Source organism: Ochotona princeps, chromosome 1, assembly GCF_030435755.1.
Source record: "Ochotona princeps isolate mOchPri1 chromosome 1, mOchPri1.hap1, whole genome shotgun sequence".
NCBI classification, from domain to species: domain Eukaryota; kingdom Metazoa; phylum Chordata; class Mammalia; order Lagomorpha; family Ochotonidae; genus Ochotona; species Ochotona princeps.
The window spans coordinates 104,861,253-104,875,842 of NC_080832.1; the positions used below are offsets into that span (position 1 = coordinate 104,861,253).

General features: G+C 44.0%; 1 protein-coding gene across 5 annotated transcripts in view; it reads right to left on the bottom strand.

The window, feature by feature from the left end:
• The window catches only part of POLH (DNA polymerase eta), a 35,670-nt gene that overhangs the window by 10,699 nt on the left and 10,381 nt on the right, over window positions 1-14,590 (bottom strand). For 3 of the 5 annotated variants that reach the window (XM_058662508.1, XM_058662506.1, XM_058662516.1), the window contains exons 2-7: window positions 11,312-11,452; window positions 10,646-10,780; window positions 7,846-8,063; window positions 2,066-2,235; window positions 1,454-1,557; window positions 184-303 (exon numbers count right to left, since the gene is read on the bottom strand). In XM_058662508.1, coding sequence (XP_058518491.1) covers window positions 184-303; window positions 1,454-1,557; window positions 2,066-2,235; window positions 7,846-8,063; window positions 10,646-10,780; window positions 11,312-11,448 — 884 coding nt within the window. In that variant the 5' untranslated portion in view covers window positions 11,449-11,452. The other 2 variants (XM_058662518.1, XM_058662510.1) reach the window with 2 other exon arrangements.

Sequence of the window (14,590 nt, forward strand, 5' to 3'; positions counted from 1 at the left end):
GTTAACTGACATGGTACTGAGTAACCAATATGTTAAAAAAATGCAGGTGATGCCCTAATATTTTGAAGCAAGAGGGATCATTAAAATTTCTTCAAGGAATGAACATTAACCTTTTAAAGGAAGGCTTTTAGGTCTATATTAACATTCCCATAAACCTTATCATTGAAAAAGAATGTGACTCACCCATTCTTGTCACCAAAATGACCCTGGAGCTGGGACTCTGTGAATTGAGTCAGTTCACCCATGTACTCTACTCCCAGCTCCTGGATGACATAGGCTCCCAGCTTTCCTCCGAGACTACGGCTGATGATAAACAAGACAGAAAACTTGAAGAGCACATCATAAACTACTCATTAGCCACAAACAAGATATTCTGCTTCATGTAGCTCTCCAGAAGGTTCGGGGGAAACAAACGTACTACAGACTCCTGACTTCCCAGCTTCTAGACTAAAGGAATCCAGACACTCTGGGAGTTAGGACTTGGGAGATTAGTAGCAGTACAAACAACAGGCTCAAGTCATTGATTAGCTATCAAGCTGACCACATATAAACAATGATTGTACAAGACATACTCTCTCATGTGAGGATTAACATTCCAGACACAAGTCGGCTATGTGGCTAAAACTTCGCAGACTTCAGAAATTCATCAGTCTGTCTTTTGAAGCTCCCTACCGTCCAGCTTTAACTATCTTTACAGTCTGTGTTCATTCCTTATCTTCCTCAATAAGGTTCACTAAACTAGCTTATGTTTCAGTTCACTGAAAATATCTTATCCTTTCCCTGTGTCCTAACATTCTCCAAATTATTACTGCTTTACTCTTCCTGTTGAACTCACCAAACTTTATGGAAACTCAAAAACAAAACAACATGCCATTTCCATAAAGGCATCCCAGATTACTCTCTTTTGTGAACTCCATATCTTCCTGTGCAATTCATTTAGCCAACACTCACAGGTGATCTTGGGATAGCACTTTCACTGTGGTTCTGAACTATCACATCTGTCCCTTTCATCAATGTTATGAGCCCGTCAAGGATACACAGCAATCTACTTATTCATTGTTACAGCTTCTTTCATGCCTGGTCTGGGAATAATTCAGATGCCCTAAACATCCTGATACTGAAGAAAATAAAAAAAGCAAAATTCCCACTTATCTGTTACTTAACAGACATGAATATGAAATGTAAAGGAAGGTAGACCTACAGGTACAACTTGGTCCATCATTTTTTAATGTTCAGTATTTATTATTAAATTTAAATGTATGATTATCAGTCACAGATAATCCAGAATTGGAGATTCACTAAGGACAACAACAAAAAATTCAGTATATTGTTTAAAACTCCCTCCTATCTGTCTGGGACCTATTTTTTCTGACTCCAATCCTTAATAAAGAAACTAAAACCAGAGCATTTTCACAGACATGAGTGAAGTTCAAGGCACTTCCTGATGACTTACATTTTGCGAATAGGCACCTGGTTGAAGAGCTGTGGAACAAACTTGTGTGAGACCAGAGTCTGGCGGTTGGGCTTGTTCAGTCCACAGGCCAATTTTGCTAGGACCTAGAAAGATAATAATATTAAAATCTCATTACTGTCAAGCCCCTTGTGTACAATTGGTGAATTTAAAAAAAGATTTTTAAAAATTTTATTGGAAAGGCAGATATACAGAGAGAAAGAGAGACAGAGAGGAAGGTCTTCCGTCTGATGATTCACTCCCCAAGAGACGGCAACAGCTGGAGTTGTGCTGATCCAAAGCCAGGAGCCAGGAACTTCTTCCAGGTCTCCCACACGGGTGTAGGGTCCCAAGGCTTTGGGCCATCCTCGACTGCTTTCCCAGGCCACAAGTAGGGAGCTAGATGGGAAGCAGAGCTGCCGGGATTAGATCCAACAACTATATGGGATCCTGGAGCGTTCAAGGCGAGGACTTTAGCTGCTAGGCCACCGCACCGGGCCCAGGAATTGGTGAAGCAATTACATGAGCCCAAAATGAATGTTCTAGCCCATGTCAAAGTACAATTTGGAATCGATGTAATGACACATGTTCCTCTTTGCAGTGACTGTGACGCACCTTATTGTGGGAGATACCAGCGGAACACTGGAATCCTGTCTGCTTCTCTATGGCTGCCCTCATCTCCTCCACGATCACAGCCCCCACGGTGAGCTGCAGGTCGGGAGAGGCTGGGTCATCCACTGCCAGGGACCCGAGCCACTGCAGCAAGCCTTGCTTTCGTATCTCCTCTGAAAAAAAAAGGCACAATTAGACATTTGGGAAAATTCATTATTTACAATGATGTGTCACAACACAGCACTGCGGTCAGTGACAGACTGAACAGTTCACAGCCTATACCAAACAGCCAAGGTGGGTTACCAGCTTCCACTACTGAGGTTTCTCTAAGTACATGCTGTGAGGTTCACACAGTGAACTGTGAGTACATGCTATGAGGTATAAACAGCCACCCAATCACCTACAATGCATCTTTCAGAACACACTCCCATTAAGTCATGTGAGGTTGTCCTCATTATCTAATGTCCAAGTACTCAGGCTCCAAGGACTTCACAAAAAAAGGGCATTTAGAGAGCTAATGATAAGACATCAATTACTCCTTTATACCAATTCTGGCAGCCTGAGCTCTAGCAATAGTCGGAGCCTTATAATGCTAATTGCAACAAACATTTACATTATCATCTTCCATGAGCAACAATTTAAAAAAAAAATTGGTAGTTTTTCAAGATTTTTATTAGAAAGCCAGATTTATAGAGAGAAGGAGAGACAGAGAGATCTTCCATCGCTGGTTCAATCCCCAAGTGACTGCAATGGCAGGAGGTGAGCTGATCTGAAGCCAGGAGCTTCTTCAGGGTCTCCCACATGGGTGCAGAGTCCCAAGGCTTTGGGCCGTCCTCAACTGCCCTCCCAGGCCACAAGCAGGGAGCTGGACAGGGAGTGGAGCAGTGGGCTTACACACCGGTGCCCATATGGGATCCCAGCACATGCAAGGTGAGGACTTTAGCCACTAGGCCCACAATGATTTTTTCAAACACATTTAAAAATATATATACATATTTTTACTTGAATGGCAGAATTACAAAGAGGGAGAGACAGATTTTCCATTAGCTGATTCATTCTTCAAATACCACATTGGAAGAGCTTGTCTGCCTTAAACCAGAACCAGGAGCTTTTTACAGGTCTCCCACGTGCGCACAAGCATCTGGGCAACCCTCTGCTGCCTTTCCACATGCACCTGCAGGAGGTTAGATCGCAAGCAGAGCTAGAAACAGCCAGGATTCAAACCAGTACCCACTTCGGATGTTGGTTCTACAGGTGGTAGATTTACATACTATGCCACAGCACTAGCTCCATGAGCAATAAATTTTTTCCTATCAATTAACTAAATAAAAAATGTTAACAAGCTCCAATACTAACTTAAATTAATATTGATAGATTTCTAGAGGTTGGATTTAGTTGAATTACTACTAACATAATCAAAAGAACTGACTTTTTTTTTAACTATTAACACAGAGGGCAGGCAGAATATGAAAGAGAGAAGGCGCACAACTGTCATTCCATTCCTAAGACATTTACAACAAGCCTGGTCAGGGTCCAGGAACCTAACCATCTTATCCATGTCCCAAACCTGCAGGAGCAGAAAACTAGAACCAAAAGTTAGAGCTGGGACTCAAACCCAGGTGTCTTACCTACTAGGCCAAACCCTTGGCCCTCTCACAATATCCAGTCTTTTGGTGCCTGAGCATAATGCATAAAACTCTACTAATCTAATTATCTTAAAATTTCCAGTTTGCAGTTTTTTATTGTATCAGTTTTGTGCATATATTACACTTACTTCTAAGAACTTCAGGATTTTAACGTTAAACGTTGACTTAAAAATTTTTTTTTAATTTATTTATTTTTATTGGGAAGGCAGATTTACAGAGAAGGACAGACAGATCTTCTTTCTGCTGTCTCACTCCCCAAGTGGCTGCAATGGATGAGGCTGAGCTGATCTGAGGCCAGGAGCTGGGAGCTTCTTCTGCCACATGTGTACAGGGTCCCAAGCCTTTGGGCCTTTCTCCACTGCTTTCTTAAGCCATACATAATCAGGAAGCAGGATAGGAAGTGGAGCAGCTAGGACACAAACTGGCACCTATATTGGACGCCAGCACTTGTAGGCAGAGGATCAGTCAATTGAGCCATTGCACTGGCTCTGATTTTAAACATCTATTTCCCATTTTGGTATTTACAAATACCATATTATATACATTTTAAGATCAACTTTATTTGAAAAACAGAGTATAGACAGGAGGAGGGACAGACGGGGAGAAGTCTTCCACCTGCTGGCTCACTTCCCAAATGGTCATAACACTGGGCCAAGCCAAAACCAGGAGCCAGGCTCCTAATCCAGGTCTCCTACATAGATGGTAGGGTTCAAATACTTGGGGTCATTCTCTGATGGTGTTTCCCCACTCTGACTAGCACAGCTTCATCAGAAGTGGTGCAGCGGGACTGGCACGGTGCCCAGCTAAAGTCTCCACTTTGAAAGTGCCAGGATCCCATATGGGTGCTGGTTCTAATCCTGGCAGTCCCACTTCCCATCCAGCTCCCTGCTTGTGGCCTGGGAAAGCAGCTGAGGACGGCCCAAAGCCTTGGGACCCTGCACCCGCGTGGGAGACCTGGAAGAGGTTCCTGGCTCCTGGGTTCGGATCGGCACAGCACTGGCTGTTATAACCACTTGTGGAGTGAATCAGCGGATGGAAGATCTTCCTCTCTGTCTCTCCTCCTCTCTGTATATCTGACTTTGCAATTAAAAAAAAAAAAAAGTGGTGGGCCCGGCGGCGTGGCCTAGCGGCTAAAGTCCTCGCCTTGAACGCCCCGGGATCCCATATGGGCGCCGGTTCTAATCCCGGCAGCTCCACTTCCCATCCAGCTCCCTGCTTGTGGCCTGGGAAAGCAGTTGAAGACGGCCCAATGCATTGGGACCCTGCACCCACGTGGGAGACCCGGAAGAGGTTCCTGGTTCCCGGCATTGGATTGGCATGCACCGGCCTGTTGCGGCTCACTTGGGGAGTGAAACATCGGATGGAAGATCTTCCTCTTTGTCTCTCCTCCTCTCTGTATATCCGGCTTTCCAATAACAATAAAATCTTTAAAAAAAAAAAAAAAGTGGAGCAGCCAGGACTCAAACCAGCGACCACATGGGTTACTGGCACTGCAGGCAGACGCTTAACTTGCCATGCCACAATACCTGTCTTGAAATATTATAGATCTTAACCTAGTGACCCTGTCCTTCTCAAGCTTGGTAAAGATTTACTTATTTTAGTACTGTATTTCTTTAGTACACCCCTTAGGCTGTCCTACAAACATGGTCACTCACATTGCCTGTAGAATTTTCTTCTTCCACATCTGCACTTTTATTTCCTCATCTGTTTTGATTATACTGTCTTGTACTTTCAGTATGTTGATGGGAACTAACCTGGCAGTGAACACTGATGACTTAAATTCTGGGATTCTATTGACTAATCTCTAGCTAACTCCACAACTCCAGGAAGAAAAGCTCAAGAGGTTTGCCCTTATCTGAGCTGGTCAGTGCTTCACCAGCTCCCTCTAGTGACTAGCAGCAGTCATTGTATGGCTGTAGAACTGAGGTCCCTTAGTTTCCCTGTAGGTTACCATAGTCTAGCCATGCGACTTTGTCCAAGGGTCATCTTTTTTTTTTTTAAGATTCATTTTATTTTTATTGCAAAGTCAGATATACAGAGAGGAGGAGAGACAGAGGGGAAGATCTTCTGTCCAATGATTCACTCCCTAATGACCGCAACAGTTGGTGCTGTGCCGATCCGAATCCAGGAGCCAGGAACTTCTTCCGGGTCTTCCATGCTGGTGCAAGGACATGCTGGTGCAGGGTCCCAATGCTTAGGGCCATCCTCGACTGCTTTCCCAGGCCACAAGCAGAGAGCTGGATGGGAAGTGGGACTGCCAGGATTAGAACCAGTGCCCATATGGGATCCTGGTGCGTTCGGGGCGAGGACTTTAGCTGCTAGACCATGCTGCCAGGCCTGCATCTTTCTTTCTTGCAGCAGCTTCTGGACACATCTCTACTGTCTCTTCTAGCAGTAACAGACTGCCTTGTAAGTCACTCCAGAAGTGTGTCAAGATAGTTTCCTTGTGGTTAATGTTCACAGTTCAGAAGTTTTTACAGAGTTCTTACAAATGTAAGAATCTCTTTTCAAAATAGGTCAAAATTGGGCCCAGTGTGATTGTGTAGCAGTTGAAATCCTCGCCTTGATCGCGTCGGGATCCCATATGGGCGCTGGTTCTAACCCCGGCAGCCCCGCTTCCCCCAGCTCCCTGCCTGCGGCCTGGGAAAGCAGTCGAGGACGGCCCAAAGCTTTGGGACCCTGTACCCATGGGGGAGACTTGGAGGAAGCTCCTGGCTCCTGGGTTCAGATTGGCTCAGCTCTGGCCATTGTGGCCACTTGAGAGTAAACCAGCAGATAGAAGATCTTTTTATCTGTATCTCTTTCTCTCTGTAAATCTGCCTTTCCAATAAAAATAACTAAATCGATTAAACAAACAAATACTGGGAAAATCAGATCACAACACAGAGAATTAAGGTGGTTCCCTATACTAAATATAAAGCTGAACTGTCACTGAAAGACCTAAAAAAAATGGGTAAGACAACCTGAAGACCTCACACTGGCAAATATTGTCAAACATCACGTAATACTAATTTGTCGGTAAGAATACTGATGGTGATTCTAAGGGGCAATTCAGAAGTCCTCAGCAGAACTCTGCGTGTGTGTGTCTATCCTGTAACACAGAGTTCACCCTTGGAAACACTTATCATCTAAGCAGCAATGTGTCAGAAGCAACCAATAAGCCTGTCACTATAGAAAGTGGTCTGTACACACGGTGGACTATACCATGGATCACACTGTAGGGACATGCCATCAGTTCCATATAAACAGGATCACACAGACAGAGCTCTAATGTTACCACTGAAAAAAAATTAAGAATGAGCTCTGTAATAGCAGTTATTATCTTACAGTCTTTAAAAAGCACATACTCGGGGCCCGGCGGCATAGCCTAGAGGCTAAAGTCCTCGCCTTGAATGCCCCGGGATCCCATATGGGCGCCGGTTCTAATCCTGGCAGCTCCACTTCCCATCCAGCTCCCTGCTTGTGTCCTGGGAAAGCAGTTGAGGACGGCCCAGTGCTTTGGCACCCTGCACCCGCGTGGGAGACCTGGAAGAGGTTCCTGGTTCCTGGCATCGGATCGGTGTGCACCGGCCGTTGCGGCTCACTTGGGGAGTGAATCATCGGACGGAAGATCTTCCTTTCTATATATCGGACTTTGTAATAAAATAAATAAATCTTAAAAAAAAAAGTTATTTAAAATGCACATACTCAAAATATATCAGATAACTGATATACTGACATAACTAGATACATCACTACATCTGTATGTGCATAGCTCATTGCTGACACAGCGGGCTCTGAACGACCTGAGGTCCTCCCATTAAAAATGTTAACCCTTCTCACAGATGCAGAAACCACATTTTGCTCTTGTAAATCACCCTGTAAATGACTGGAGCCTTCCGTCTTCTGTCTCCTACTTCTAACACTCACTTGCCCTAGTCTTTATCCAAGAGAGAAATTTACTTTCATATAGATTTCACAGCTTCTCAACATTCATATACCTGGAAGGATAAGAGAATTTCTGTATCTTCCATGTGAGTCCTCGTGATTCACTCAGTCTGTAGTTTAAGTTTCCTTTCACTCATTCCACGCAGCAGCAGAATGATCAAGCAAAGCATGTTCCAAGGGCAGGAAGCAGAATATGTTGTATGGAAGTACCTTTCGCAACAGTCTCTTCTGCTGCCGTAAGGCCTTGGGGCAACCCTTCAATGTAGGTAGTTGGCAACAAGTCCGCTGAGACAGGTTGACCTTGTAGTTCTCGCAGTCTCTCTTGCACAGCCTCAGTCAGATCTACGTAAGCCTCATCGATGCTGGCACGTTCAATCACAGCAAAACGAGACATTATCCCCATCACTTGCACACTGGCCTCCCGATACCTAAGTTTAAGAATCACACATGTAAGCAACAATTGTTAACAATCTTGACACTGTTGGCCCCTCTCCTTCCTCTTTTTTTTTAAAGATTTATTTATTTTTATTACAAAGTCAGATATACTAGAGAAGGAGAGATCAGAAAGGAAGATCTTTCATCAGATGATTCACTCCCCAAGTGAGCTGCAACGGCCAGTGCTGCGCCGATCCGAAGCCGGGAACCTGGAACCTCTTCCAGGTCTCCCACACGGGTGCAGGGTCCCAAGGCTTTGGGCCATCCTCAACTGCTTTCCCAGGCCACAAGCAGGGAGCTGGATAGGAAGTGGAGCTGCCAGGATTAGAACCGGCGCCCATATGGGATCCCAGGGCGTTCAAGGCGAGGACTTTAGCCTCTACGCCACGCCGCCAGGCCCCCCTCTCCTTCCTCTTTAAACAATAATAACAAACACTCAAATGTTGACTTAACAGAGCCTAACTAGTAACCACCCAGGAGAGGTCAGTGAACGGTAAACAGTCAGTAACAGGAGCAAGGAAAAGGAGAGGGAGAGGCAAACATTTCAGCACAAAGCGTCACCATAAGAAGGGCTACATCCAGATGATGCACTGATCTATGGGACAAGGACTTCTCGAAGAGGAAATAAATACCTCAAACCAGGCTAACTAGGAAACACTTTATTATGATCATCCACTCCTATTCTAATATTGTCATAAACTAATCATTCAGTCTTCTGTTTCCAATTCCAATGGACAGCAGCCCATTTGACACTCATAGGAACTGACCCAGAATGGGTCAGGCTGCAGCACTTGCCAGCACATACAAAGTTCAGGACTGAGGGCAGACCACGCCAAGTAGGGCTGTGGCACTGACCAGCACGCCTGAGATCTGGGGCTAGGGTGGGCTTTGTAGGGGAACTTGCAGAACTCCCCTGCTAGTCTGCACTGCCAGTTGGGGAGTACAATAACCAGGGCTGGGGGTGGGCCAGGCCAGGCAAAGTTGCAGTACTCGTTAGCATTTATGTAGTGGGTCAGGTCTGGGGGCAGGTCAGGTTGAGCCAGGCTGCACATGGGGGACACGAGAGCCAGCTCATCTAGGTCAGTAGGGAATGTCAACTACCTCGTCAATGGATGGAGAGCAGGTTAGATCGCTCTCCTGGCCCAGCTTTGCAGCATGTTCCTGGGCCTGGGGAAGCACTGGGGTATGTTTGCTCAGCCAACAGACTTTGGAAAGATTTTCTCAACCCTGGTGCAATGAAGTCGATAACATCTCAGAGCTATTAAAACCACTAAAGTAACACCCTTAGGACATTCTTCCCCACATTGAGGTCTCTAACGCATCATCAAATTACTGTCTGCCATCCCTAGGTGCCAACGTAGTTTGTAGTCCCCTTCCTTCCCCCACTGGGAACATAGTAGGAAAAAAAACCATAACATTTGTTCCACCCACCTTCCAACATACCGTGAGCGTCTCCACGCTAATTAAAGGACCCACATGGGCATGCATCCTTCTCAACAATGTAAACAATATTAAAAATAAAAAACATTATTTATTACTTAAGATTTTAAAAGTTTAAGATGGTCTAGTATGGCTTTTCTGATTCATACTTGGAAGCTAACAACATATATTTTTAGGGAAGTTACTTTGTCTATTCTAGCCTAACATTATATACAATGCCATGCAACATGTTATTAGCTAAGCTAATTCTGCTTGAAGGCTAAGTTTATTAATCTCCAGCTGAATTTTCTTTCGTGGCAATAATTCCAATATAGAGTTGGCTATCTGACTACTTGTAGACTTTTAATTCATGAAACTGCTCAAGTGCCAAGCCTTACCATGATCCCTACAAATATCACAGAACCACAGCATGAGAAAACTAATAGCATAATCTGGAAAAAAAAATTTAAAAAAGGTGTGAATCCTCAGTCTTCTATTTAGCCACCTAAATTTAAATTACTTAACCTCTCTTAATTTTATTCATCTGTGAAGGGGCTTACACTAGTACCTATCTCCTAACAGTATGATATTTAAAACAGATATTCCCATACAGAGCAACATAGTGCCAGGTGTATAAGACATGTCCAATAAATATTGGCAAAGGCTGGTTCTACCTACGCTATGCTGATATGTGTCTCCTGCTCCAAGTCTAAATTTCTAAAATGTAAGGAAGCATAATTCAATTTCAAAAATAAGAAAATGACCTCTGATATTGCTCAATTCTGGCAAATCCTTGTAAACATCACACTAGAATGTCAGTTTGACTCAGCCTTTCTTGAAAAGCTCTCAATGTCAATTTATTTACTTCTAACACTTTGGATTTTTGGAACGAGAACACAGGAACTGATGTTCAATTTTTAAACAGGAAACTGAATGGGTGTCAAAGGTGGCAGCTGCTGTAGGTTATAATGGTTCTACACTATTTCTGAAACAATGAAAATGTGTTTTCATTGCACAGAGGCAAAATAACTGACCAAAGCTAAATTTTTCAGTTTTGAAAGCTAACTGTTTCAATTTGAAAAATGGTTCTAACCTCACGGAATATTATTTCCAATTCCTCTATGTCCCTTCAACTTTAAGACACTGTTTTTCTTACTTGGTGAGGTTGGCTTTCCCACGGGTCTCAATGACTTGTGCCAGAAGAAGATCTGGACATAACTTCTTAGCATCATCTGCCCACATACTTCTAGTGACTCCAAACGCTCGAGCTTCATAACTCACTGCAATTATCCTAATGTTAGAAAAACAGAGGGAACAAAAAACATTACACAAGCACAAGGAAAAACAATTAGGAGGCTATAACTAATAGCTACAAGTATGTGAGTAGGCCACTAGCAAACAGCAATTAGAAATTTCTTAACCATAGATGCCCGCATTCAAAGCCAAACAGCAGTTTCAAAATATCAAACAGGACTCAGTATAGCAGCATTGTATTCTCATAATGAAAACAGCAGCTAACAGTTCTAATGGGCCAGTGTTGTGGTGCAGCCCATTAAATCACATATGACACGAGCATCCCATGTGAGTGCTGGTTCAAATCCCAGCTGCTCCATTTCCAATGCACTTTGGTGCTGATATACCTGGAAAAGGAGCAGAAGGCCCAAGCGCCTGGGTTTCTGCCAGCTGTGTGGGAGACACAGATGGACTTCTAGGCCCATTTTGCTTGGCCCACCCGTACGTAGCCCTTTGGGGAGCGCAAAACTCAGTCTTTCAATAAATAAAGCCTTAAAAAAGTTACAACAATAATAATAATGATACATACCCACCACCCTTCCATGATTTATACTGCACAACTGCACAGGGTTTATTTCTCAAGTGAGGATTATCCCGCTGCTCCACTTGAACAAAGAAACAGTCCATGTCCACCAGAGCAACCACTCGCTCTTGTCCAGTAGACATTTCTCTGTAAGACAATGTTTTATGAACACTTAGAGGCATATAAACCAAAGTACCAGGGAAAATTATATTTCTATTCTTTCACTAATGTGGTTTACAGTATAGCAAGAATGAGATAGTCATTTTCTACATGGTGACATGAAAATAAGTTGGTCTAACTCTATTTTGGCAATAAGTGTTAACAGCTTTAAAAATATTCACGCAGAGGAGGCAAGGTGGTATAGCATCTTAAGCCACTTGCAGTGCCAGCATTCTTTTTGGCTGCTAGTAACTATCCTGGCCATTCCTCTTCCAACCCAGTTCCCTGCTCATGGTTGGGGAAAGCAGTGGAGGACAGCCCAAGGGCTTGGGCTTGGGCTCCTGCACCCAGCAACTGGCCATTTGGGACATGGACCAGTAGATGCAAGACCTATCTCTCCCCCTTTCTGTAAGTCTAACTTTCAAATACACAAACAAGTAAATAAATCTTTAAAAAAGTCACCACCACGCTGCTCTACACCTGAAGGTCCGAGGAGGCTCAGCGCTGGTGGCGTGAGCTACCTCACTCTCTCTGCGGGACTGCGCTAGGCGGCCCCTTAGCACACCTGGGCACCTGGGTTTTGCGTCAAGACACCGCTGCACTGTTCCACGCCTGAAGGTCCAAGGCGGTGCAGCGCTGGTGGCGTGAGCTACCTCACTCTCTCTGCGGGACTGCGCTAGGTGGCCCCTCAGCACACCTGGGCGCCTGGGTTTTGCACAACAGGACAGGGCTGGGCTGCTCCCCAACTGCAGGCTCTGAGGCGGTGGTCCCAACATCCATAGCTAAAGTCCCTGGTGGCCTGATACATACTCCCTCACAGGCCTGAGACCAGAATCACGGAGAATCCCCCCAGACCAGAATCACGGAGCCCTGAAACTACAAAGTGCTGCTACTACACCCTACCCCTGAAGACTCACACGGGACAAAGCCATAGCCAACAGACCTTAGAGAAAACCAGCTACAGAGGGTTATATACACCCAGTGGTTAACAAAACTACCTTACCCCTTATCCTAGCCAAACGTCCCCAATACAACTCAGAGAAATTCTCTTCTATACGCAAACCAAAAAGCAGTAACAGACTCACACCTACTCCAGACTACTGCACTGAGACCAGAAACTGTGAATAAACAAATCAGAGAATAAATCCCCCAAATCAACAAGAAATAATAACGCAATGGGAAGAAGTATCAGAAAAAGTAATGATCCAGACGAGAGAGCCAGCACCACATCAAAAAAAAAGACCAAAAGGCAATATCTATTTTGGAGATGCGAGATGAGGATATGGAAGCTCTACCAGACAAGAAATTTTAAAAAATAATAATAAAATTCGTCAGAGACAATGAAAAGAACTGGGAAGACTTCAAGGAATTCAAGAACCACATAGTTGGGCCCGGCACGGTGGCCTAGCGGCTGAAGTCCTTGCCTTGAAAGCCCCGGGATCCCATATGGGCGCCGGTTCTAATCCTGGCAGCTCCACTTCCCATCTAGCTCCCTGCTTGTGGCCTGGGAAAGCAGTCGAGGACGGCCCAAAGCTTTGGGACCCTGCACCCGTGTGGGAGACCTGGAAGAGGTTCCAGGTTCCCGGCATTGGATTGGCGCTGACAGCCCTGTTGCGGCTCACTTGGGGAGTGAAACATCGGATGGAAGATCTTCCTCTCTGTCTCTCCTCCTGTCTGTATATCCAGCTTTCCAATAATAATAAAATCTTAAAAAAAAAAGAACCACATAGTCACAGAAATACAAGTCAAAAGCAAAATCCTTGACTTAGCGCACAAAGTTGAGAGTCTAACCAACAGAATAAATACAGTAGAAGAGAGGATCTCTGAAACTGAAGACACGCAGAATAAAGGTACTCAGCTCATTAAACAGCTGGAGACAACTCTGAACAAAACCAACAAGATCATACAGGAAATGAAAGACAACCTCAGAAAATCAAATATCAGGATTATAGGTCTTCTTGAAGGAGCGGAAAGAGAGACAGAAATGCAAAGGGTGCTCGACAAAATTATACAGGAAAACTTCTATAACACTTGGAACATGAACCCAGCCCAAATCCAGGACGGACAGAGAACTCCCAATAGATATGATCCAAAGAGACCTTCACCCAGACATATGGTGCTCAAGTTCCACTCCAACGAAGACAAAGAAAGAATCCTGAGACAAATACGAAGCAGAGAAAAGATCACATATAGGGGAAAACCAATCAGAATCATTGCTGATTTTTCTGAAGAGACCCTACAAGCAACGAGAGAATGGACAAAGATCTTCCAAACCTTGAAACAGAACAACTGTCAACCAAGAATAATGTACCCAGCAAAGATATCATTTGTATTTGAGAACGAAATCAGATACTTCCATAGCAAAGAGAAACTAGAAGAATATGTCAGCACAAAACCAGCTCTACAAAATCTCCTTAGAAATGCACTAAATCCAGAAAAAAAGGAGAAAAACCATAAGCAAAGATGACAAACAGGAAGGTCTCCCCACTAAAGTCCACACAAGGAGGGGCAATTAAACAGATACCAACACCCAGAAAAACACACATGCATGGCAGGGCAAAATCGCAACCTCTCAATATCAACTCTTAACACAAACGGCCTAAACTCACCAATCAAAAGACACAGATTAACGGAATGGATCATCAAACAGGACCCAATTATCTGTTGCCTACAAGAGACACATCTAACCACAAAAGATGCTAAGAAACTGAAAGTGAAGGGATGGAAAAAGATTTTTCATGGCAATGGACAAGAAAAAAATGCTGGAGCAGCTGTCCTAATTTCAGACAATATAGACTTCAATGTGACAAACATGAAAAGGGACAGGGAAGGACATTTTATATTGGTGAAAGGAATGATCCATCAGGAAGTAATTACCATCATAAATATCTATGCACCAAATTCAAACATGCCTAGCCATGTGAAGCAATTACAGAATTAAAGGGAGATAAAGATACACATACAATAACTGTGGGTGACCTCAACACCCCATTAACACCAATAGACAGATCAACGAAACAAAAACTCAACAAAGAAACAACAGAGCTCACACAACCAATAGAACAACTGGACTTGGTAGACATTTATAGAACTTTTTATCCTAAGGTCATAGATTATACATTTTTT